General features: G+C 36.4%; 2 protein-coding genes across 8 annotated transcripts in view; one reads left to right on the forward strand and one right to left on the reverse strand.

Annotated features, from left to right (window-relative positions):
* LOC141578146 (uncharacterized) overlaps positions 1-1,586 on the forward strand; it is a 5,085-nt gene extending 3,499 nt beyond the window's left edge. The window contains exon 1 of the mRNA XM_074367222.1: positions 1-1,586. This exon is cut by the window's left edge and continues 3,499 nt beyond it. The gene's annotated coding sequence lies outside the window, so the exon portion shown is untranslated.
* GPR141 (G protein-coupled receptor 141) overlaps positions 1-26,736 on the reverse strand; it is a 169,145-nt gene that overhangs the window by 37,094 nt on the left and 105,315 nt on the right. For 2 of the 7 annotated variants that reach the window (XM_074367226.1, XM_074367223.1), the window contains one exon: positions 12,765-12,842. The exons of 2 other annotated variants lie outside the window; for them this stretch is intronic. Coding sequence is in view for 1 of the 5 variants with exons in the window: in XM_074367229.1 (XP_074223330.1) it covers positions 12,774-12,842 (69 nt within the window). In the remaining 4 variants the exon portion in view is untranslated. 3 more of the 7 variants (XM_010947655.3, XM_010947654.3, XM_074367229.1) reach the window with 3 other exon arrangements.

Here is a 26,736-nt window from a genome sequence, read left to right on the forward strand (position 1 = left end):
AGGAGAAAAAAAGATTATCAGACTTATGTCTAAAAATCCATTAGAAGTCCATTACTTAGACACATCTTAAATAAAAGAACCTAGAAAGATTGAAAGAAAAATATTAAAATGCTGTATCAGGCAAATTCTAATAAAAAAGAAAGAAAGGAAGGAAGGAAAGAAGAAATTAATATATCTATGTTGTCATTATTACAAAACGCCTTAAGTCATGTATAGTAAATGCTGTAATAGGTACAGCCTATTGTGAGGGAAAAGGGAGCATCACCTAATTCTTCACAGAAAGGTTTGGGGAAGAATTGAAAGAAGTTGAAGGAAGAAAAGGAAATAAACATTTGGCCAATGTTTGTTGAACAGCTGCCTATTCCTGGCCCTAACCCAGGCAATTTATTTACATTCTGTCCTTGCAATCCTTATGACAACTCTCTACAATATGAATTATTACCTCCAGGTTAAGTAGGCTGCCTAAGAGCTCATATATGGCTGAAGAGGAAATTGAATAAAATTCTATCAAACCAGAAAATTCACTTTGTTAAAACTGAGACAAGGCTTTTTTGTGTGTATAGAGCTGACAGATTAAATACAGAATACTCCGTTAGATCTGAAATCCAGATAAACAGCAAATAATTACTTTTGTATAAGTATCCCATGCAATATTTGGGACATACTTATACTAAAAAAAGTTATTTAACATTTATCTGAAATTCAGATTTAACTGAGAGTCCTGTATTTTTGTTTTCTAAATTTGGCAACTCTAGGTAGGGGGTGAAATAAAAGGGGGACAGGATTGAGCTGAGATGACCGTGCTTATCAAAGGTCTCTGCTTGGGCCACAAGGGAAGATCCCCTCCATTCCTCTTGTGACAACCCATTCAATCACATGAAAAAATATATAGACTACTATTTTCTTAATTGTTATTTATTTGTACTTATTATTACTGTATAATATTATATAATAGTAATATTCTTATTATTATGTCACAAAGTAATATATAATAAAAGGTTGGAAAAGAAAAGAACTCTGGAAAAATACCCCTATCTTCTCTTCTTGACAATTCCATTGGAAACACTTGGAGGACTTGTTTTTAAGTTGCTAGATCACAAGTGAATTGTGAGATTTATTGTCCCTAAGCTTTCAAATAGAACTCTTAGAGGAGTATATTTACTATAACAATGTCCCATCACAATGACCAAGTTTCATGCATCATTGGGGACCACATTTTTGCTTTATAGTCTAAGCTGAGGGTACAAATCTTGGATTGGAAGAATGAAGCACCCAGGCTGGGCTACTCATAAATCTCCTGGGCAGGTAGGCTTTAAATTAAGTTTTATGGAACAGGAAGAACATTGGTTGGACTCTTCCATAAGAAAGAATATTGCCTAGTGGGCTCCACCCATAGAAATATGTCAGAGCTGGGTAAACAGTGTAAGTGAATGTATAAATTATATGATGGCTTTAACTCACATGAAAAATATTGTATGAACTTCAATTTTAAATGTGAAGTCATACAAATACACATCAGTTACCCATATACACCTGCATTTTCTCTGCACATTTGGAAAATGGGAGATTCTAATTGAAAATTTCTTTTAACCCAGAACAATGGCATCGCATGTGGTTGGGGAGCTTCATAGAACAACTCTGGTGATACACCTCACCCCATCTTCCCACCCTCAAGCCACAGATGAAGACAATGTGACGTGGCCGTGGTAGGTGATCTTTGTTTTTAACTCAGACACTACGTTCTGCCTTGCTGAAAGAGGAATCTATAAAAAGGGAACTGGGTGTTGAAGCTGGATATATAATGCCCTTATGATGCTGTGTTACTGAATCTTAGTTTCTACATTCACCCCCTAACCCTCATCTTTCAAAAAGTCAAACTGTTACAAAATACATTTTGTAACAGTTTAATACATTAAACTTAATACATTAAGTTTATTCTGATCATATAATCTTCTTTTGATGAGTCAGAAAGCAACCCAAGCATCTTCGTATGCCTCCAAGCCATCAATTCAATAATTCATTAAAATTGAGGAATAGGGTGTAATGAAAAGACTGTGGGGCTTAACACCAGCTCTACCGCCATATGGATAACTGAGGACAAGTACTCAACTCTCTGAGCTTCATTTTAGCTAACGAGAGTTATCCTTTAAGGAATACTGAAAGGGGGCACAGATTGTTAGGCCTTTTGGCCTTTCAAGCTCCACTTTTCACTGCACAGGATCAGAGAAGCAAATGGCATGAAGCACTATCCTGACTCTATCATGAACAGAAATTGATAGTTTATTTAAAATAAATAAACAAACTCCTTGATGAAATAAACCCTTTCATATTTACATATATTTATTACACAGTTATAATTTTTTAATTAACTGTTTATATATACTTATAATCTAGAGCATAGGTTTACAAACTACAGCCCAAGGGCCAAATCCCACCTGCCAACTGATTTTACAAATAAAGTTTTATTTGAACACAGCCATGTGCATCTGTTCTGTTATAATGGCAGTTGAGTAGTCGTGATGGGCACTATATAGCTTACAAAACTCAAGATACTTACTGTCTTCTGTTGTTGTTGTTGTATTTTAAAAACAACACAAATTTTGCCAGTCTCTGATTATACATCAAAGGATTTTTTTTTCTGTTGGAAGTTAAGTTGAAGGTGATACATTTAGAGTGATGCACAGGAATTTATTTATGGCCTCTAGGGGTGCCAAAAACGCAGCTCAACAAGATGGCAGCACACCAGGCCGGAGGCTCTGCTGTTTGAAGTCAGCCAGATCTGGCTTCAAATCCCACCTTATGTAGACAATATATGATTCTTGGGAGGATTAAAGCTAACTATGATGTAGTAAGTGCTCAAAAAATGTTCAGTCTCTCCAATTAAATAAACATTTAAATAAACATCAGCTTTTCCCCTACATTCTGTTTCATTTCAGAAGAGAGAAAGAGAAAAGAGGAGCCATTCAGGTACAGTCACTCAGATAAAAATGAGACAAAACAAGGTCCATGTGTAATTTTGTCTGAGCACAGACAAAAACAAGGTAACCGGGCCAGCTATAAAATACGAAACACCCTTTTCTTGGATAACAACAATGCTCTTTTTCTTCACAGAGTCAAAATTGTCTCTGCCTTCTGACAGCATCCAGTACAGAGCGAACCCCCACATCCTTAGACCCTCCTCTAAGACACCCCACCAAAGCCCAAATCCTGTAACAGACTGTTCCTAACACCACCATACTGAGGGAACTTATGGTTCCCCATGCTCTCTGTCCCTGCAATGAGTCATAACCCAAGTTGTCCAGCTACAGGTGTCTCTGTGGTCTTTGGCTGAAAGTCGTTGACAGAGGGGACTGTGAGAAAGTTTCAGTTTGTTTCATTTGTATTATAAAAACTATAAACTGTACAATGGTGGTAGGAGGGAATAAGAGTAATAATTATTAAGTAATACTATGTCCTAGGCATTTTCAAACGTTATTTCTTTCGATCCACACCTCATAATTCTTTTTTGAGTTAGATACTGTGATCTATCTTTTATTGACACAAGAAGCTGAAGTTTGTTGAAGCTGATGGAAGTCTGGGGCCTGGCAGATGTGTGTGTCACTTAGAAGTGTATAATGGCTGAGAGAATCACCATGTTTATAACGTAAGCCAGCCTAGTAAGGAATAAAGCCTATGTCTCCGCTTGTGATAGCCTCCCTTGTATTTATCACCCAGTGCTGGGCACTGGGACCAGGATGAATAAATTGTCTTGCTGAACATCTTAGAAACTCTTTATTCCGCCTTCTCTTAGACCTAAGCCCTTGGAGCAGCTGTTAGTTATGTCCTTGCTATTAGCACTTAAAATACAAGGTTAGGAAACTGGGATGAGAAAGAACCAACCCCCTAGCCACAAGTCTTCATAATCACGCAGGGAGGCCAGCCAAACCACTAATGTGCAGAGCCCCGTCTCAGACCACTGGATCAGAATCTATCAGGAGACCTTGGTATTGGTGTCCTTAACAAGTAGTTCAGGGGATTCCGATACAGACTTACCCTGAGAATCACTACTTTAATGTAACTGGGTGTCAGATTCCTCGTTGTTTATCCAAATTTCATCCATACATCAAATCTCAGTTAAGAGTCTCGAGCTTCTAACCTCTCCATCTTCAGGGACGTCCCTCCTCACTAAGTTACCCGAGCACTCAGAGTCCACATTGCACCTCACGCCTGAGTATGGAGGCTGATGGGGAAAATTCTGGACTTGAAGACAAAACTCAACCTCCTGGTCTGCGAGGGGATCCGAGTGACCATAAGCCTTGATTTTGTCATTTTCAATATAAAGAAAAAACAGTCTCAAACCTGGCCTGGAACAGAGATTTTCTGTGTAATCTAATTCACCATGTTCTTCTGGAAAGCAATTAACATTCTTGATAAAACTATAATTTTTCCTAAAAAGCCTTAATGGTATTAAAAGACCTGTCCTAGAAAACTAGTGACCTGTCCCATCATTTGACTAATGATTTGTACTCAACATTCTTTTTTCTTTTATGTAATCTAATAATTATTATCTAACCACTTTTTTTTTCTATGAATGTCTCTGCCAAGAGAAAAATCTTAGAATTGGTCTGTTTCAGGTATTTTCCCATCAAGAAAATTCAACATTAAACGTTCAAGTTCTCTTAATTAAATTTTCAGAAAAAATTGATAGTAAAATAAAGATTAACATACTTACCTCCACCTTATAAGCCACAAAGCATTTAGCAAGTATAGATTCTCATAACGACTTACGATGTTTGCATTTGTTTTACATGGATAAATTGTGTCTTTCCAACTATATTATTGTCTTCTGGAAAGCAGAGGTCATAAACATCTTTGAATATTTCTGTATATCTTTCTCTTTATCTATAATATTATAAAGAGTGAAGTGGTATAATAATCCCTCTATTAATATTAAAATTTTTTTCCTGAAAACTCGATTAGAGTTACGTCCAATTTTCTCCATGAAAAGAGACTTGAAACAGGCCAATTCAACACTTTTGCTCTTGGTAGAGACGTTTGTAGGATAGATTATATTTAATGGAGTATGGACAGAAAGAGAGAGGGAGAAAGGAGGGAGGGAATTGATGAATGTGACCATTTTTTCCTTAATTCTTGAATCTCATGTTCACATCTCAACTACAGTTTCTCTAAATGAAGCCCTTGCATAGAGTACAGTCTGTGCTAGATGTGATCAAAGCTTTGCAAAGAGTTTATAATTTAGGAAATGATAAGACCTGTACTAAAATAACGTTTATGGAGTCTACAGTGAATTGCATGAGTGCCACTGTACCTGCTGTGACATAACAGAAATAAGTAATTTCTCTGCCCCAGTTCATGGCCCAGAACTCCTAAAACCCTTGTAACTTGGTGGCATTAAAAGCATGGATCACACTGTTCCAAAGAAAATGATGAGCAATGTGCATCTGGAGAAAGATGAGATGTCCTCATAGTTGATGCGGAGGAAACAGATTGGAGAATAGTAGGATGTAATTTATGAAAGGTTTATAGCACGTGTTCTCAGACTAGACCCCAATATTTCTAAACCAGAGATAGATGGAAGCCAGAATGGGCAGACAATTTATTTTTTCATGTGATTCTAAGAATAGAAGCAGGAATTCGCTTTTTATACAAAATAGCAGATATTATATGACATCCCATTTATGTGAACAGCAAAATAGTCAAATTCAAAGAGATGAAGTAAAATGGTGGTTACCAGGGGCTGGGGGGCTGGGGCGGGGAGGAATGGGGAGTTATTGCTTAAGAGTTACAGATTTTCAGTGTGGGATGATGAAAAAGATCTGGAGATGGATAGTGGTAATGGTTACATGATAATGTGAACATACTTAATGCCCCTGAACTGTACACTTAAAAATGATTAAAATGGTAAATTTTATGTTACATATACTTTACCAAAATTTTAAAAAGAAACAGGAAAAGAGTTTGTCTTTAGGGCAGACCGTCCTTTTAGTCATGAGAGCATAATTTGGTGAGCCTTTTAGCAGTACAGATGGAAGGTGAATGCCACTAGGAGCACTGAAGGTGCTTCAGACCCAGACGGATCACATTTCTGCTCAATGGGCCTTGCTCTTCAGAGACAATTATGATATGAAATTATTTTTGACATCCTCTAACTGGGGCTTAACATAGGGAGGAAGACACCTGAATCTGTGGATGTAAAGATAAGGAGGAGAGAAGACCTCTGCCCAGGATGCTAAGTAGGCCGTGGCAGGCAGCATGGCCTCAAGCCAGCGCCAATGAGAATGGCTGTAGGAAACCTCCAGGAAGAAGTATTGATGCCTCTAACAGGTGATCTCTAGCTTTTCATTTCTCTCTAAAAATTGTGATTTCTTAAGCTCTTATCAAGCCTTCAATATAGTTCATAGGCCAGCAAACCACACCCATGGGCCAGCCACTTGTTTTTGTAAAGTTTTTATCAGATCACAGCAAAGCCTATTTGTTTATGTATCAGCTCTGGCTATTTTCATATTACAACTGGAGAGCTGAGTTGTTGCAAAAGAAGTTGTATGACCCACACACGAAAAAATCTAAAATATCGATTACCTGGTCCTTTAAGAAGAAGTATGCTGAAAAAATGTTTGTCACAGATTCAATTAGTTGTGTTTGAGAAGGAACCGGAGGGGCATTGTCCACCTATTGGAATATAGTGGACCCGAGAGGGGCAGAGATCTGCAGATAAATCAGAGTGAGGGGCACCCGCGGTCTTGGATTTGTAGAACATGTAAACCCTGTCCCAGAAATCCTCGGGAGTGGACTGAGCTTCCTGCCATCACTTAAGAGAGAACCTGAACCAGGAACGGAAATGAGTTACATATTTGAGGTTCCATGTATAAAGCTTTTGGTCGTTGGACTCTATCTGGGACTAATCTCAGTCCCTAAAGAGATCCAGGGATATGACCTCAGCATAACCTTGAAGCAGCTGAACAAATGGTGCTACTTAATGCACAGATACTGCACCGGCACACTCTGTAATTACACCCCAAAGTGAACAGTAAGTTGCTATTTCCCTCACAGTTTCTGAGGTGGAGGAGGAGTGAAGGGAGGGGAGGAAGTGGGATGCACTCTTTTGAGTAAGGCTGTTGCAAGCATAACACCAGATAGACACGAAGCTGTGTAGGCTGTTCATTAACATTTCTTAAATTTTTTAAAAAAATCTTAAGATTAAAATTTCCCTGAAGAAGTGAATGAGTCATAAACCAGCTACTGTAGACTGAATTTCTCTCTCAGAAAGTAAAATTATTCCTAGAGAGAGAGGGGAGGTACCTTTGGATCTCAGGTCATTCCCCACCCCACGCAGCTGTGGGGACTCCCCAGCCAGCGGTGCTGAGATTGTGGCATCATCAGTTGACAGGCATTGGAGGTCAGGCTGAACTTCTTTATCAGGGAGCTCAGGGATATCCTAAATTCCATTAGCTCTAACTTTTGGATTGCCCAGGAAAACTTTCCATTTATGTGTAAGGCTCCAGCTGGTGCAACCTCCTACCTGGTCATAGAGCAGGAAGGGTTCAGATGCTGAGAGGGCTGCTATTTAGTAACAGAACTCCATTCTCCAGGTACCCCCCTCCACCCATCCCAGAGGCCAGGTTACTAGAAAATCTGTAATATGTGAATGAAATTCAACAAACTTTACTCTTTATGAAAAAGGACCTAATCCCCAAGAACTGCAATCTTTAGTTGACCAAGAATTTTGAAACCCCAGTTACATCCAAAGTTGAAAAGAAAAGCAATCTTTGGACTTACCAACTACTGTTTTTAGAGCATTTGGGGTTCTAAGCCTTCAGTATCTATGGTACGTAATCTCAGTCATGTTGTCTTTACCTTTTCATTCGCTCATTCATTCATATATTCATTCCAGAGTTGGTGAGTACTCAGTATGTGACAAACACTATTCCAGAATACAAAGATGCACAAAGCACAGTTCGTGCCCTTAAAGACATCATAGTTTTAGGACAGAGGCTCTGCTTAGATTAAATTTGATTATGAGTATCATAAATAATATCATTGTCATCAAAAACAAGGTAAGACAATAAGAGTATTTGGTGCATATTTTGACATAACTCATACTAGATTTGAAGACACTTTGCAAAGTAATATTTTCAGAAATGTTTGACCAATTACAGAATTTTTCTCAAGACTATTACTTTGAAAAATAGATTTCTTCTGTATAGCACAGGGAACTATATTCAATATCTTGTGATAATATTTAATAAAAAAAGAATATGAAAATGAATGTATGTATATGCATATGCATAACTGGGACATTGTGCTGTACACCAGAAATTGACACATTGTAACTGACTGTACTTCAATTTAAAAAAAAGAACATTACTTTGAAGGATGTCACTGATTTGTGCATAATCAAATCTTCTTTAAAATATTTTTGACATGTTATTTCAGTCATAACGTGCTAACATCTCTTGTAGTACTAACATAGACATAGAAGACACCCAGTAAGCATTTCACTGAATTTTAGATTTGGAAAGCACTTTTATAAATCAGATAGTCCCGTGATCCTTAACCTTAGTTGGGTTTGAAAATCTGATGAAATCTGTGGAACTAATTTCCCATTAAAAAAGCATATATTTACAAACATTCAGATTTTTGTATACAATATTAGGGGATTGGTGGATCACCTTAAGTTTCGTCCATGAACTCCTTTGGGGTCACATGATCTAATATAATCTTCCATTTTATAATTGTTGAAAATAATTGGCAAGAACAGGGATTGGAAAATTATGACCCTTGGGCCAAATCTGGCTCATCTCTCCTTTTTGTACAGCTGGGGCTAAGAATGGGTTTTACATTTTCAAATGGTTACATTTTAAAGTTATGTAAGAACATGTGTATTATCTTCAATTTTGTCTCTTGGTTTATAAAACCTAAACTATTTACTATCTAGTCCTAATGAAAGAAGTTTGCCACTCCCTGGCCAAGAATAGTTAAAAAATATCTTCCAAATTACTCAGCCAGTTACTAGAAAACAGAGGACCACCTGATTCTTCATCCATTGATCTCTCATTACTCCTATTGATCGATTAAAATATTGACTAACTGATTGGTTGATTTAAACCAAATAAGAAAGAAAAGAAGGAGTTGTAAATCTGGAGTACTTAATAAATGATTTCTTAGGTAAGTAATTGTGCAGTTGTGCAGGAAGTTGAAATTCAGAGAAATAAGTGACCTACTCAAAATCATATGAAAAATTTGTTAAAGAAGCACGACTGAGCTCTCAAACTCAGGTTGCGCATTACTGACTGATTTTTTAAACTTTCCATTATTTTCCATTCCACATGTTTGAAATGCAATACTTCTCGTGAAAGGGAAATAATGGCATGAAAGGAATTTATTTAAAGTAAAACTATTTGAACAGATGTTGTTGTTAACCTGTAATTCAGTGATTTTTAAAGGTATTTTCAGATTCCTCCTGTCGTGTAGTACTGTAAAAATGAAATGCAAAGAATTATAATAGCCACTAACACACAATCACATACGCTATTTCGAATATATTCTTTTAGAAATTTCAAAGTACCTGATTGTTATGGATCGCTTTCTTCTGTTGAGTAGGGCTGCCAGAATGATTTCAAACTATATATGACAGTATTACCAATAATAGAGTTTAAAAATTTTAATAATAAAAAATAATAAAACTGCTTAAAAGATAAACTTTTGAATAATATGTACAAGCAATACTAGAGCCCCTAAAGACTTCAATGATGTTTTTAGCCAAAGTTTTTTTTTTTTTTTGATAGAATCTGGAACCATGTTTGTTTGTATTTAAGTACTAATAAAAATTGAGTCTCACCCTCAGAGTAGTTGTAAACTACACAGGAAGAACTGAACAATTCTTTCTATAAAGGAGGACTGGTAGTCAGAGTAAATAACCTTGTTTTTTACAGTAAGATTATCTGGAGATTATGAATTAGAACTGCGTTGGGAAGTCCGGCGTGCTCTCTTTATGCATAACCTCCATTCACATGCCCCCTCCTGCCCCAAGTCTTTTGCACTTACCTGAAAAAGCCCAAGTTCTCAAGAGAAGGTGCAGAGTTGAGCCATTTGTCTGACTTCCAAACAGGATTCTTCTCTAACAGCAAGGCTGCTGGGGCACTTCCATGATCTGTGTGCACTCAAAGGGACTGGCAAGCTCACCAAGCAAAAGGAAGCTAGGGTTCTAAGTTCCGCAAAGCATCACCAGCAACCACAAAACCTCAAGACCATTTCAAACGTCCTAGCATTGAAAAACCAAGCTTATGAAGATGAACAGTCCAAGTTGCAAAATCACAAGAAGGCCAACTGTCAAGAAATAGTTATTAAGGTTTTAGGTCTGCAATAAGAGTCCATCTTAAAAAATTATTCAAACTAAATTTTGTAGAGAACAGGAAAAAAAAGAAGTGATGTTACCAAAACCAAAAAGGGAAGATAAACTGTGCTGTGTTTAGGGTGGAAGAACATACGTATAGTATTTCCTTTCAGGAAATTTACAGTTATTCTGTATCCTAGTGGGGACCTAGGACTACTACACTTATGATGTATTTTGCTGATTAGCTCTGTCATTGATAGATAATATTGACTACAATATGACACTAACCTCAGCTTATTAAATTAGAGTTAAGACAGAGGATAGTTAAACCAGAGTCTATTAGAGTGCCAAAGGAGGAGGGTATTTGTTCTCAGTCTCATTTTTCAGACCCCTAATGTTATCTTCAAAAGAAGCTATACCCACAATCATGAAGATAACACTGCAAATATTGAAAGAAAAATAATGGTCTCATACTGCTCTAACTTGCCTACCATTTTATGCAACACTAGAAATTAATATTTTATAAATATGATGATTATGTTATAAATCACATAATAATGTATAGAAATCTATGAGTTTAAAATGCTAGTTTATGAAATACCAACATTTTAAATATCCAATTTCTAATTTGACATTTCTGCACTTAAAAAAAATTATAGGAGCATCAAAATTGTACCACCCTTGAGTTCTGTCTTCTTTAAAGGTCCTAATTAGAATTCTAACTTTGGCAATTTCACACGATTTCTGGTCTCCTTTGCAATACTGGAACACTAATATTTTAGGCAAACATTTTGCAGTTCTTCTTTCTTATTTTTCACATTTTTCATTTCAAACAGAATGTTATAAATGCACCTGTCTGTTTTTTCAGTTACAAGGAAAAGACTTTCCAGACATCTGAAAAGTCTTCAGTTTCAGCAGGTGTGCACTCTGTGTCATAGGAGTAAAAATGTTATATACTACAAAATAACTCATGCTGGAGGAATTTCAATTTTTAGTAATGGTAGAGAAGACTATTACAGACAAACCCACCTTCTGAGAACAACTTAAAAAAAAAAAAAGGATAGCATATAAATTCTATTGGCTTGAATGCTTTAGAAAGCTGGCCAGGCAATGAGAACCTGAAGAAACCAAATCCCCTGGAGAGGAGAAGTACAAAAGTTGAACCTCATTTTCGACTCTTGTTTTTCACTTAAGGTTCTCCTGTTTATAACTAGTCACTGAGAAGCAGAGAAATCGAGCAGAAAAGGGTAGCAGGAAGCTCAGAAGTGAAGGCTACCTAGGTTACAGGGGCAAAATTAGGTACAGAAAGAAATCGCCAAGGAGATGGTGCCCTTATAGTCACCTTAAGATTTCAGGTGAGACCCCTGCAGGTCGATACCTTAGGAAAATGCATGAGCCATCAACCATCACAAGGTTGAAGCCCAATTTCAAATCAACTAAATTACTAGGTAGTTAGATAACCATTGAACAGATTAGGGGATTCAACACCATTGTAACAGCCTCCCCTTGACCCCCCAAAAACTAGCCTATGGAGACTGTTATCATCCTATGGAGGATGATAACACTATCCAGATCACCAAGTTAGCTCTCAAATTTTTATGTACGATGTCCAAATTTCAGTAAATATTAACAGACATGTCAGAAGAAAAGACTAACTGAAACTGTGAAAATAATAGAAAATAGAAACAGATGCAAAAGGAGATACAAAATTGAGGGACTTTAAACTAACTGTGATTAAGAGTTTGAAGAAATTAGATGAAATATAATTATATACTTTATATTGGAATCTGTCTTTTGAAAATCAAACAGAAATTCTGAAATTGAAAGATAAAATAACTAAAATTAAATACCCAATCAGTGAGGGCTAATAGAATATTAGACCCAGAAAATAAGAATTAGAATAAGTCAGTAGAAAATATCAGATTGAAGAACAGAGGAGAGAAAAAGGACACAGGAAAAGATCTAATTTTTTTTAATATAGAAAAATATAGGAAAAATGCTAACATGACTGTAACTGGTGTCTAGAAAGAGAAAAGAGAAAGAATTGGGCAGAAGCAATATTTAAAGAGGTAATAAATTTTAAAATTATATAATTTTAAAAAGACATAGGCTCAAGAAGCACTATGAACCCCAAACAGGATAGAAGTGAAGAAATACACACGTAGGTACATCTAGAAAAATTGCTAAAAACCAAAAATGAAGAAAAAAAAATCCTCAGTTGGAGGGGAAAATGACTTTTAAATGAGCAACTATAAGAGTAGAAACACACTTCTCAACAATGGAACCCAAGGAAAACGAAAGAACATATTCAAAATTATGAAAGTAAGTAAGTGCCAGCTTAAAATGCTTTACCCAATGAATACATCAATTATTTTTAAGACAAAATATAACATTTCCAGACAAACCAAAAGTAAGATAATTTGTAACTTACAAGCATGAACTAAGGGAATTCACAGGAGTTGTTCAAGAAGAGCAAAAGTGTATCCACGATGGAAACCAGAACTCCATGCTAAGATGAAGTAAAAGAAGGAGTAAATATATGTGGATAAACTTAAATAAGTTTTGAAGACATGTGATAACAACAGTTATGCCTAGTGAGGTTCAAAATATATGGAGAAACTACATACATGACAATAATAGAGTAAAACATGGGAAGGTAAATTCAACTAAAGGGTTCTAAAATCCCTGAATCTTCTTTTGGTGGTAGAAATACTAATTTATTTTAGACTTTAATCAGTCTAGAATATTGTAATCTCTAGGGTAGTCACTAAAATAATAAAAACATAACATATAATAAATAAGATAAAACAGAAAAAAAAAAAAAAGAAATGTAACTACTAATCCAAAAAATGTCCCAAAGAAAGGAAAAGACATATAGAATGGGTTGACAAATAGAAAACAAAGAGTAAGAGGGTATCTTTAAACACTCTAATATAGTAATAATATATAAAACAAGGTTTTTTAGACCAGATGAAAAAAAAGTACATGCAACTCAATGTTGATTAAAAAAGACACACCTAAATCAACACAAGGACACTAAAATAAAAGAATGAAAAATACATAATATGAAAAAATTTTTTTCAAGTTCAGTAGAGCTATGTATATTTCATGTATTTGTCAGAGAAGTTAGACTGTGAGGTAACAGATATTATTGGGAATAAAAAGGGGAATTTCATTATGATAAAATATTTAATCTTTCTAAAATGTTACAATTCTAAATTTGTTGCACTTAATAATGTTGTTTCAAAATATATAAAGCAAAATAATGACACAACTAAAAGAAAAACGGCAAAATTCATTATCATAGGGAGATTTTAACAAACGCCTCTTAGTAATTGGTAGACCAAGCTGACAGAAATTCCAAATGTGATAGTAAATTTTTAACAATGCCATCAATAAATTTCACCTAATTTACATACCTTATACCCAGCAAATGCAAAATTCACATCAAATGCCAGAGTCAATTTACTAAGTGATGAGTGTAAAGGAAATCTCAACAAAGATCTAAAAACTAAAATTATATGGAGTACATTTTGTAGTAAGAATACAGTTAAGCTAGAAATCAATAACAAAAAAGATAATATTAAAAACTTCTTATGTATGAAAAGTACTTGATATACTTTTAAATAATTCAAATGCTAAAAAGTGATTACAAATGGAAATTAGGAAATTTTTTTCTTTGGATGATAATAAAAATTCAACTTGTCAAATCTTCCAGAACACAACAAATGCAATGTTAAAAAGCTTATGTTAAGAGGGAAAGCTGAAATAAATTATCCAAGCCACAAGTTAAAAAAAAAAAGCCTAGGGGGTGCAAATAGAAATAAATAATAAAAATAAAATAAGAAACAAACATGTACTAGAGAAAATCAATCTAAAAGTTGTTTGTTTTAAATGTTGGTTTTAAAATTTGATAAATCCCTGAAGGACAGATCAGAGATCAAAGAAAAAAAGCTGGAAAAAACACAATATCAAGAATGATTTTTTTTCAAAGGAGAGATTTAAATACAGATCTCACAGTTGAGAAAACGAAAACAAGAGGATATTGTAACAGCTTTAGGCTAATAATTTCAACAAAATGATGAAATGGTTTACAAAGCCATAACTTACACAAACTGCCAAAATGCCACAAGAAGAAATGTAAAATACAAATAGTTTAACGTGTAGTAAAGAAATTGAATCTGTAACTAAAATGCCTTGAAAAAAATTTTCCAAGTCTGGCAGTTTTATTAGTGAATTCCTCTAATCATTTAGAAATAAAACCAATCTTATGTATAGTATTCCAGAGCACAGAAAAAGAGGAAAAATTTCCCAAGTCATATTTTGAGGGCATCCTAACTGTGGTAGCAAGTACTAGTAAGAACATTACATTAAAAGATCCAAGGGAGGCCAACTCTCTTACTCTCTTAGACACAAAACTCCTTCCCAAAACATTAGCAAAGCAAATCCAGTGACATATAAAAATGATGGGGTGGGAGATGGTATAGCTCAGTGGCAGAGCTGGTGCTTAGCATGCATGAGTTCCTGGGTTCAATCCCCAGTACCTCCATTTAATAAATAAATAAACCTAATTACCTTCTCCCCTAAAAGAAAAGATTGAAAGAAAAGATTTTTAAAAATGATAATACATTATGACCAGGTGACAATTATTCCGGGAGGGCTAGGTGGTATAACATGTATATCTATGAATGTATATTCATAGATATATATGAATCTATGAATGTATATTCATAGATATATATGAATATAATTCATATTATGTATATGTGAATATATGGATTTATCTATGTATATATGGTATATCTATGAATATAATTCACCATAAAAACAGAATAAAGGAGAAGAATCATAATCATCTCAAATAGAGGCAGCAAAATCAATCAGTAAAATTCAACATCCATTTAGGATTTTAAAAAAGAAAACCTACAAGCCAAGAATAGGATGTTTGCAAAACCTTACAGCAAACATCATGCTTTAATGGCAAATACTGAAAGCTTTACTCTGTAAGTCAAGAGTGACCTCTGACTTCTAGAATTCTATTCAACATTGTGCTCTAATCTAGGATCTATCTTAACCCAGTGTGATGAGGCAAGATAATCAATAGAAGGTTTTAAGTATTGTAAAAGTAGAAGTGAAACTGTCTTTATTTGCAAAAGCCCTGATTTTATACGTAAAAATTCCGGAGACTCTACAGACGCATTAATAGAATAAGTTTGTTAATTTAGTGAAGCCAGTAGTTACATGTTAATTTATAAAAATCTATTACATTTCATACTTGCAACACACAAGCAGAGAATACAACTTTTAAAATGATACTATTTAAATTAGCATCAAAGAACAGTAAAATAAATCTAACAGAAGATGAGTACGTTTTCTATGTAGGACAATATAAAGCATCAAGAGAAATTAAAGACCTCAGTGAATGGAAGAATATACATTGCTTTCAGATAAAAAGATTCAGTATTATAAATACATCAGTTCTTCCCCCAAACGACCCATATTCAAAGCATTTCTAATCAAAATAGTAACAAGTACTTTCGTGAAAATTAACAAGCTGATTTGAATATTTATATGGTAATATAGAGGCCTTAAAATGTCAATGACAATTGGAAAAAGGGACATACTTGAAAGATTTAAATTGCCAGAAAGCAAGGTTCATTTTAAATCCAAAATAATTCAGACAATATGAAACAATATTGGAACAATAATACACAAATAGAGCAATGGAAGAGTATAGAGTTCACAAATTAGTCCACCCATATATAGATACTTAAATTATATTAAAAAAAAAAAAAGGTGGCAGCACAGAGCAGTAAGACATAATGATCTTTTCAATAAATGGGGCTGGGTCAATGGGACATCTGACTGAAAACAAAAATGAATCTTGGCTCCTTACTTTACACTGCTAAAAAAAACTCAGTTCCAGATGGAGAGTTGATCTAAATGTGAAAGATAAAAATAGTAAGATTTCTAGAAGATAACAAAGAGGAATATCTTTATAAACTTAGACTAGATTTTTTTAAGGATACAAAGCCCATTAACCATTTAAAAAGTCACTGATAAGTTGAATTACATTAAAATAAGATTTTATGCCCAGCAAAGATGTCATCAAGAGAGTAAAAGGGTAAATCATGTAATGGGAGGAGATTTTTGTAGTTCGTATAAATGACAAAGGACTCACATCAAATATGTATCCATAAGAAAAATAACACAATAAAATTAGTATACACAAATATATGAACAGGTAGTTTGCAAAAGATTTTGCAATAAACCTATGAAATGTTGGTCATCCTTATTAGCGATCTGGGAACTACAAATAAGAACTGCAGTGGAATACCACTAACTGTATACCAGATAGCTGAAATTTAAAAGATTCATGATACCAAAAGTTGCAGAAGGCTTGGAGTGAATAGAATTTTCACATACTGCTAGGAATGGAAACGTGGCCCAACTAAAGCTTTACTTCTAAAGTTTAGCATACACTTATCTCATGAACCAGCAATTGCATTCCTAGGTAAACACTCGATGGAAAATGCATATGTATGTGTACAAAAAAATGTTATAAGAATGTTCCTAACAGCAGTAGGTATAACAGCCCAAATCTGAAACATCCCACATGCCAATCAAAAATAAAGTGTATTATCAAAAAAGTGCACTGTATAGAATTGCTCTTACCATGAACATGAATGAAGTAACGCTGCATGCAAAAACATAGATGAATTTTGCAAATAATATATTAATAAAAGGAAGCCAGACACAAAGAAGTTATTATGTGATTACATTTATACAAAGTTTAAATACTGGCAAAGCTGACCTATGATACTGGAAGTCAGGTAGTCGTAACCTCTGGAACAAGTGGCAGGAGTAACTGAAAGAAGGGGGACTTCTGTGCTATCTCCTGATCTAGGTGGTTGCTCGTGGTAATTCATCTGTTTCAACTCTTAAAATTTGTGCAATTTTCTGTCTATGCATTTTACTGAAACAACAGAAGTTTATTTTTTTTAATGATCTGTACTGGAAATTCAGTGCTATATGTGATTTAACACTAATTATTTTCACAGTTCTATTATTTCCAATAAGGGGTGTCACTTTTCCTTCTTGAGGCTTCAGATAGAATGTCCTTTTCCAAATTCTTTGCATGCTCCTGCTCATTTTCCTGGATATGATGCTAACACACCCTCTTCCTCACTTTGAAATGTGTTTGGTCAGCACTTCATCTCCACTGAAATAAGTGCCAGAAAAATTAGCTCCAAATCCATATTTAGAGCTTATTAGGAAAAAAATTTGCATATGGCATTTGTGAGCTTCCACCTCTTACCTATTAAAGCAATATGCAAAGTAAACTCTGGTTGAACTCTGCTGCAGATCTTCAAAATCATCTTAATCACATAAAAGGAATGATTTCCAATATTGGGACCCCATGTGAAAATGAGGCTGGGATGATAACATGTCAAATATTTAAAGCATAGGGGAGGGATGTGTGAAGCACAGAATCTCCGTGTTTGAAGACATGCGCTAATACTGGAAACACCGTTCCCAGGAATCATCCAGTTTCTACCTGTTCATCTTCTGACAGCTCTGACATTTGAAGTCATTCACTTACAAGCTGAAAGGTCTCACTATACCATCTGCCCACATGCTCAGTTGCCCCTCTGCCACAGAGAAGAAGCTGAACCCCTTCTCTACACAACAGCACTGCAAGTACTGATGTCATATGACCTGTCCAGGCTGTCTTCTCTTCGCCATGCCTGGAGCTGTGTTCTCTTAAAACAATACTAGTGTGGCATGGCTTTGAGTTCCTCCACCCTCCTGGCCACTCTGCTTTCAAGACCTTTCAGTTTATTTAACTTCTTCCTTCTTAAGGGTTTGTCCAGAATGGCACCTAATGCCTTCAGTGTGCTCTGACCTGTGAAGTGATGTCTGTTCTGTGGTGCATTCTTTAAGAGCTGCCTACAAGCACATCTTCCACCATCCTGTGCTGTTAGACCCAAAAGAAGACCCTTGCATTGCTCTTTACTAAACTTTATCTTGCTCCAGGCTTTTCCAGAACTTTTCGGATCCTAAACCTGACCACTACACCTTCACTCAAGATGTCCAACAGACTACAACAGAGGTTTGAGGCCTCCATCAGCCACCTGAAAGCTTCCAGTTGGGCACCAGTCCATTAGTGTGTGCCCTTCAGCTAGAGCTATTCTCCAAGTATACAGCCTGTGCTTTCAGAATGTCAATACGGCCAGCAGCGACCTTGATGAATGCTTGGATGAAAACCACACAACCTATGTCTAATACATATTGTTCATCTTCACTCTGGTAACATGTCCAAGATATCTGTGCCACAGTTTAACTTTCCAGCCACATGAATTAGCATGTGGACTCCAATACTCACAGCAGAACACAGGGATTTGGAAGTTCATCTGCATTCAAGTTCCTCCCTTTGCCCTGTAAACTGAGTGTCCTTAGAAAAACCGTATAGACTCTCTGAGCCTCTTTCTGCTAATTAAGACAATGTGTTAATTGCCTAAGCATTCACTGTAAATTTCTTTAAATTTGCTTTATGATAAGTGTGAACTTTGTCTAAAGCAGCACTTTCCCTCTGAGGTATTCCACGAATTTCAAACTCCACATACAGAGTGTTCTGGAACAGAGATCAGCAAGCATCCCCACCAGTGCAGAGGTCTAAAGTTTTTACCATTTAATGCATTCAGACACTATCTTTAATTACAAACTGTCACCTGTAAAGAAATATCACTATGTGGGAAAGTAATGGTGGTGACAACAATACAATGATGAAGAAGGTAATGATGCCTTGATATTCAAACTGAGGCTTCCACCCAGAAGTCTACACCGTAATACTTCTATTGTTGGAATAACTAATGTCACTCACCTGGCTTCTCATAGTATGAGGAGTTCTATTTATGTACATGGCAGGGTATTATAAGACATTTCAGAGCAGTTGCTAGAGTGACAAATGAATTTCATGGCGGAACATAAATGCACCTCAGATCCATACTTCCTCTCAGCAAGGGACTAGATTCAAGGCCTATGTAATTCTTGAGAAACAGGCTTCATGGTGTCATTTTTAAAGCAGAACTTGTTTTTCTAGAGACAGAGCATCATCCTCTGCACTATGGGAGACCACATTCCTATAGAAAAGAAATCTAATGGTATTCTGACTGAGGCAAGAAGCCTTCGAGCATAGGAGAAGAACTTCAATTTTCAATGTATTTATTCACCAATACTTTTCAAACACACACACACACGCACACGCGTGCACACACACATACACACACACAAACACCATATAGATCTAGTAACTGGATTACCAAAAATCTTTATTCAAAGCTAAGTCAGGACAGCACCTAATCTAAGCTTCATGCTTCCCTATCCTGTTTACAGTCTTGGACTTTTTCTTGGACTTTTTCTTTTGACCTTAGCCTTAGCTTCTTGCCTCACCATCCATTTCTACATACACCCAGCTCTTGACTTATTTGGCTTTATCTCCCTCTTAGTGGATCTGTGCTCACCCCTTGTAGCTGAAGTTAGATTTGGCTTCCTCACTTCCAGGAAGCCTGCCCACCTGTTCGAGCCCCACCCTGGAACTCGTCATCAGTGATGGTTTCCTTAGTTACCGAACCCTCGCTCCTCAAGTGAGAGATTCAGAGAGTTTCCCTGAGAATAGCCCACTCTTCCCAGAGAATTTTAAAAGACAATTACAATGGACCTTTCCTTTAGCAGCCCCTAAAGTTTCATTCTCATTTAAACAAAAAATCTTGCCTGGTTTTCAGTTTACTCAACATTTTTGCACCCAAATTAATAAAATACCTAGGAATAAATCTAAACAAGGAGGTGAAAGAATTATACACAGGAAACTATAAACCATTGATGAGGAAAATTAAAGAAGACTTTAAAAAATGGAAAGATCCCATGCTCCTGGATTGGAAGAATCAATATTGTTAAAATGGTCATACTGTCCAAGGCAATCTACAGATTTAATTTGCTCTCTATATCTGTGAGTATGTTTCCTTTTTGTTATATTCACTCATTTGTTTTATTTTTTAGATTCCACATAAAAGTGATATCATACAGTATTTGTCTTTGTCTGGCATTCACTAAGCATAATACCCTCTAGGTCCATCTGTGTTGTTGCAATGGCAAATTTTCATTCTTTTTTATGGCTGAGTAGTATTCCATTGTATATATAAACCACTACTTCTTTATCCAGTCACCTTTTGGTGTACACTGAGGTTGCTTCCATATCTTGGCCATTGTATATAACGCTCATATGAACACTGAGGTGCATGTATCTTTTCAAATTAGTGTTTTTCTTCTCTTTGGGTATGTATCCAAGACAGTCATACTGCTATTACTTGGTAATATGTTAGTCAGAGTTGCATTAATGATTAATAATCCTATTATCTAGCATCTATTGAATATTTATACCCTCAATAAGTATTTTCTTCAAATATGGTCCTCAGATAACCCTGTAAAATAGTGTTAGTATTATGTCCATTATAAGTATTTTTTAGTGCCAAAAATGTCCTATAGGTGCATGACAATCAGAAATAAAGATGTGAAATGCTATCTTTTCACATATTCACACTTCTTTCTCCAGGGCCAATCCAGGAAGTAGAGCATTCAAAGAACCTCTGCTTCTGCTTTTCTGGAAAAAGCATAACCCAAAGCAAATAAAATCAGTAGATATTTACAGTTGCTCTTCCAGTTCCTCATTACTAGAAAGATGGTCATCTGTACCAGTAAACTGTCATCACTAAATCAGTTCGAGTTTATCTTAGGGAAGGAGTCAGGATAGGACCACAAAGTTTCGATATTGCTATGATAGTATTAAAATATATATTTATCCTTTTTTAAACATTTTTTATTGAGTTATAGTCATTTTACAATGTTGTGTCAAATTCTAGTGTAGAGCAATATATATATATTTCTCTTATATATCATCTCAGACAAGTAAATAGCTAGTTAAATGGGGTGTTTTTGTGATGAAGACACAAATATGAACCAGGTTCATCTAATGTCATCATTCCTAATTTTATTTATTTTTATTAAAATTTTTACTGAGGTATAGTTGACATAGAACTAATAATTTCACTAGTGTCAGGTATACAACATAATGATTCGATATTTATACACACTGCAAAATGGTCACTACAGTAAGTCTAGTTAACTCCTGTCCCCTTAAGTATATACAGTTTTTCTTTCTTGTGATGAAGTCTTTAAAGATTTACTCTTTAGAAACTTCCAGATACACAGTATTTTACATTATAGTCATCCATTATTCTTGTATTGGCTTTCCCTGTAGAGGCTGATAGCTCTCGAAAGGGTTTCTTCACTTTTTAATAATCTTAGTTCTCTCTCCTCTTTCACCTGAATCATTTCTAAATTTCTATCCTTCGGGTCACTTATTCTCTCTTCCACTGGATCAGTCCGATTTCCAGTGCTTTCTGATGTGGTCTTCATCTTATTCATGGGTTCTTCAGCTCAAGAATTTCTGTTTGGTTCTTTTTTATAATTTCAATCTCTTTGATAAAGTTACTCCCCCTGTACATTAATTTTATTCCTGAGTTCATTAGCTTGCCTTTCTGAATTTTCCTGTAGCTGGTTGAAAAAAGCTGGTTTCCTGTAGCAGTTTTTCATAACTGCTGTTTTGAGTTTTTATCAGTTGGATCACAATAGTTCATGTACTTGAGCTCTGCCACTGGAGAAATTGTCATTTTCCTTTTATGACACTATACTACCACGATTTTTCACAGTGTTTGATGAAATGTGCCTCTGCTGTTGCATGTGAAGTAGCAAACACCTTTCTTATTTACGGAAGGAAGATTTTGATTCTAACAGTTCAACAGTCTGGCAATTAGAAATCTTTCTTTTATTTTCCAGAAGATGGTGCTATAACACAAGGTTTTGGTTTCTCTTACTGACCTGCCTTTTCATGCTACTCACTCACTTTGCACCTTCTCTGCCAGAGAGGTAGCCACTGCCACCAGTGCCACCACCACAATCTCACCATGTTGCAGGGTCGGTCTGGGTTGCAAGGCTGCTTTGGCCTGTTCCTCCTTTTCCTCTGCCTCCAAACTTAGTCTCTATCCTATTCTGATGACCTGCTGAGTTCTCCTGTCAGGTGGGGGCTGCACCTCCACAAATTCTCTGTCTCCCATGAGTGCTCAGTTTTGCACTCTCCAGATTAACTTTTTCCTTTTGGTGGCAAGTGGAGTGGGTGGGCAGGCTATGACTCCCTTGGATCCACATCCTCCTCTGAGATCCTGTCCACCCACCTTTGGGTGCACAGGTGGGTAGATCTCCTGGGTGTCTCGGTCTACTGTGCAGAGACACTAGTGTTGGATTATGAAAGTCCGGTTAGTTGTAAATCAAAAAGAAGAGAAAAAGGAAATGACAGGCCACCACAGTGCTGATGTTAATTTCCTCAAAAACTTTGTTTTATTTATTTTTAAATTTATTTTAATTTTTTAAATTAAAAAAAATTTGTTGTAGTCAGTTACAATGTTGTTTCAATTTCTGGTGTACAGCATAATCTTTCAGTCAGACATATGCGTATATATATTCCTTTTCATACTCTTTTTCGTTATAGGTTATTATAAGATATTGACTACAGTTTCCTGTGCTATAAAGTAGAAACTTGTTGTTTATTTTATATATAGTAGTTAGTATCTGCAAATCTCAACCTCCCAATTCATCCCTCTAACTCTTTTGCACACCCCCACACCCCCACTTCTGGTAACTATAAGAAAAACTTTGCCTGAAATGAGTGGTCCTAGGGTAACTATTTTTTCTTGGTTAGCCCAGAACTTTACTAGTGTTAACCTAGAAATCCTCCTCATTATCCAGCCAGTGGGGATGTTTAGTTACCCTGCATGGCCCTTCAAAACAAGTCTCTTAAGATCTGGTACCAGATCCACACATAACTAGGGGTTCATGGAAACGTGTCAGTCTCAAACTCTACTCTTCATAGGAAATCATATTTCTTTTCTATTTATTAAATATTTCACCTTTTTGAAATACAAATCTAAAATGATATATCTTGTTCCTGGCCAGCCTTTATGCTGATGTGATGATGCTAAAAGGATGGTTGCTCGCCAGCTACAGTGAGATTTGTGAAAAATGATGCTCATGTCATGTTTCTGACTGCAGCCCGAGACACGGGTTTTCAGTGGCTCAGGCTGGTACCCAGTCTGCTGATGCTGCATCACAATTATGTAGGTACAGAGAATTAAACTTCCTATAGCTATGGTGCCGGGAACTGGAATATCTGTGGGTACTCCCTGTAACAGGGCCAGTGTCACAACAGTGACCCCAGCAGGCTTTAGTTTCCCCACTGGACAGGCTCACAACAAAGCTGACTCTAGCTTGATTTGAGTTTTATCTATACTGATGGACTCATTTGTCTTTTGTAGCACATGGTTATCCACAACTCTGTATCCTAGTTTGAACAAGCATCTTCAGGGAGCATGTATCATGTTATGGGTTGCTTTAGGCAGGGATCAGCAAACTTGTTCTGTAAATGGCCAGATAGCACGTATTTTAGACTGTGCAGGCCATATGAGCACTGCCACAGCTTCTCAGATCTGCTGTTACAAGTCAAAAGCAGTCACAGAAAATACACCCACAACTGTGTTCCAGTAAAACTGTATTTATAAAAACAGGCAGCAGGCCAGGTTTGGCCTGTGGGCTACAGTTTGTGGACTCCTGCTATTAACAGAAACAATTGTAGTTAGATGCAGGGTCACAGAGCAAACAAGTGTTGAAGCAGTTTTGGAGAATGTAATATAAAATCCAGCTGTAGTCTGCCTTCAGACTGCTGAAAGTTTAAAATCACTGGAATTTTGACCCAACTGTTAAAATCTTCGGGCCCCCTCAGACACTTCACTAAAACCCTGCGTTCTTACTTCTTGCCTTAGAAAATTGTGGGAGAGTAGTGTAGTTCTTCCGAAATTCATCTGATTAATTTGTTTCTTCCTCTGCATTATCTTTGCGCATATAAAAATGGGCAGTACCTCTAGTTTAGAATTTTTCCCAGAAAAAACATCTCATCTGAATACTGGTCCTAACACTTTTCAAATTTCTCTTTCCACTTAAGGACTCTCATCAATTCAGCTGGTACACAGTAGGCTTGTAGGCTCCGTGATCGTTCTGTTGCCAGCCACAATGAATACAATCTCCCAGGTGTCTCAGGAATTAGCCTGAGTCACTGCGAATTGCAGTGTGAGTGCCTGCAGACAGTTATAATCTTGAAGGACACTTTGTTCTGAAATGAGTTTTAAGCTGTAAATTTACCTATTTTAAATTTTAGAGTCTTGTTAAACCAGTCAATAATTCCTACCTTAACCAAATCATCACAAACAACATTGTCTCATTTTATACATGCTTTTAAAACCTCATCAAGTTAGAGATTTTGAAATTTATTCTCTGATCAATTTCCTATCCCTTTCCACAAAATGTCTCAAAATAAAAGTGATCCCCATTTTGGCTGCTCATGCCCCTCTCCAAATAGTAAACCTCTTTTAAAAGTGCCCATGCCATAGTAATTTTAAATAATTTTGTCATTTTTTAAAAATCACCTTTATTCACATAAGCAGTCTAGGGAGAAAGCACGTGTTTATCATATCAGAGAAAGTTCTTTCAAATAAGATCTATCTTGGGGACATAGAGTCAGACCAGCCTCCATCTCAGCTTTGGCAGGTAGCTCACTGGGACACACGCTCCGACCCAGCTCTGCTTTAACGATCTTCCAGAGCACTCCCATAACATTTGCAGAGGCATCACCCCGGGGTGTGAAATTGTGGCAAACTCCTCTATGAGGTTTTCTTTTTTTATTGTATAAACAGTTCAGAGTTGCTGTCATAAAATTAACAGTTTCCCTAATAAAACACAACATCTGCATTTTATATCCACCATGGGTTACGAGCCCCAGTAGAGCAGAGATTTTGAGTTTGCCTTTTCCTCCTCACTAGGGTACCAGGTACAGGAAAGCTATTCTGAGTCCCAGATTATATCAATTATACAGCCATCCACCAGAAGACATTTAGAAATAACCCACCCTAGGAGGCCTTTCACATCCATCTCATAAATTGTCTGGCTGATCTTAGAAAAGGATTGTGAACAGTGGATGGTGGAGGCTGATTGTCCAATCACATTGGCAAACGCCCATGCTCTCCTTCTCTGCTTCAGCCATGAAACCTTAACATAGAGAAAGAAATAACATGACATAAAATGAATTCCTATAGAATACAAAGCCCATCCAATTAATACTAAAACCCTCCTTGACTGGTGTTTCAAACCCCTCCTTGGCCTTTAGCTTCTGAAATACAGAGCAAACACTAGCTTTGCTGGTAGTGACAATGCCCCAGAGAATTTTTTTTTTTTTTTTTTTTCTGCCTAGCATCGGAGCCAACCTCTGCAAACCACGTCAGTGTACTTTTCCCTCTGCAGTGAATTCTGCAAGACTTCCTTGAATCTCTTAGACCACTAATTCATTCTTTACTCATGTCCACTTTGCAATTCAATTCTTCTGCTGTTTTCTTTTTAATTTCCAAGAATTGTCTCAATTTATAACATTTATGAATTCTCTTTTGTTAATGTTTTTTGTTGTTTCCCCCATTAATTCAGCTTCCTTGCACATTTCCTTTGTCTTCATATCAGTGCCTCTGTTTCACACTATTAACTCTTGAAATTTTGAAGATTTAAAACTATGTTTCTATCTTGAGTTGAGAATTTAGACTTAAAACGTTGTTGGTCAAGAGTCTATTCTCATTCTCAAAAGAGAATTTTCATTTTCCTGCTGTGACTAGAAGCCCTGATAATGGATGAGTGGTGTTTGTTGAGAGGAAGGGCCCCAGGGATGAGGATGGGCAGAGTAGGCAGGAGGCCAAGTGAACAGAGTAGGGCTCTCCATTCTTCCTGCCAACCAAATGCTTCTCTGGGAGTCCCTGTGTCAGAACATTCTCTGCAGAAACTCGTGCCTTGGCTTTAATTTAGGGGTAAATGCTGGCATCTGCTGCTCCTTTCCTGTTTTTAATTCCCACTGCCACCCGAAGGCAGAGTCTTATCTCCACCTCTGCTCTGTCTCTCGGTCCAGCCCACTCTCCCCAGGGCTCTCCCTGGTGGGCAGTGTAAGTGGAGAAGCAGCAACCCCCACATAGTCTAGCTGTTTTGAAGGAAGACCTTTACTGGATTAGCCCAATGGTTGCCTCGTTTGCATTTGTTGACTCTGACTTGAAAATTTCTGTGGATCTCTTTGAAGACGAAAGAATCTCATTTGAGATATTTTTCTCCAACCTGTATTTTGGGTTGTATTCTTTTAGCTCTGATTCATGATTGCAGTGCCTCAAGACTTCTGCTCTACTGATAGCAGACTTTCATTTTTTTTTTCA

Source organism: Camelus bactrianus, chromosome 7 (assembly GCF_048773025.1).
Source record: "Camelus bactrianus isolate YW-2024 breed Bactrian camel chromosome 7, ASM4877302v1, whole genome shotgun sequence".
Taxonomy (NCBI): Eukaryota; Metazoa; Chordata; class Mammalia; order Artiodactyla; family Camelidae; genus Camelus; species Camelus bactrianus.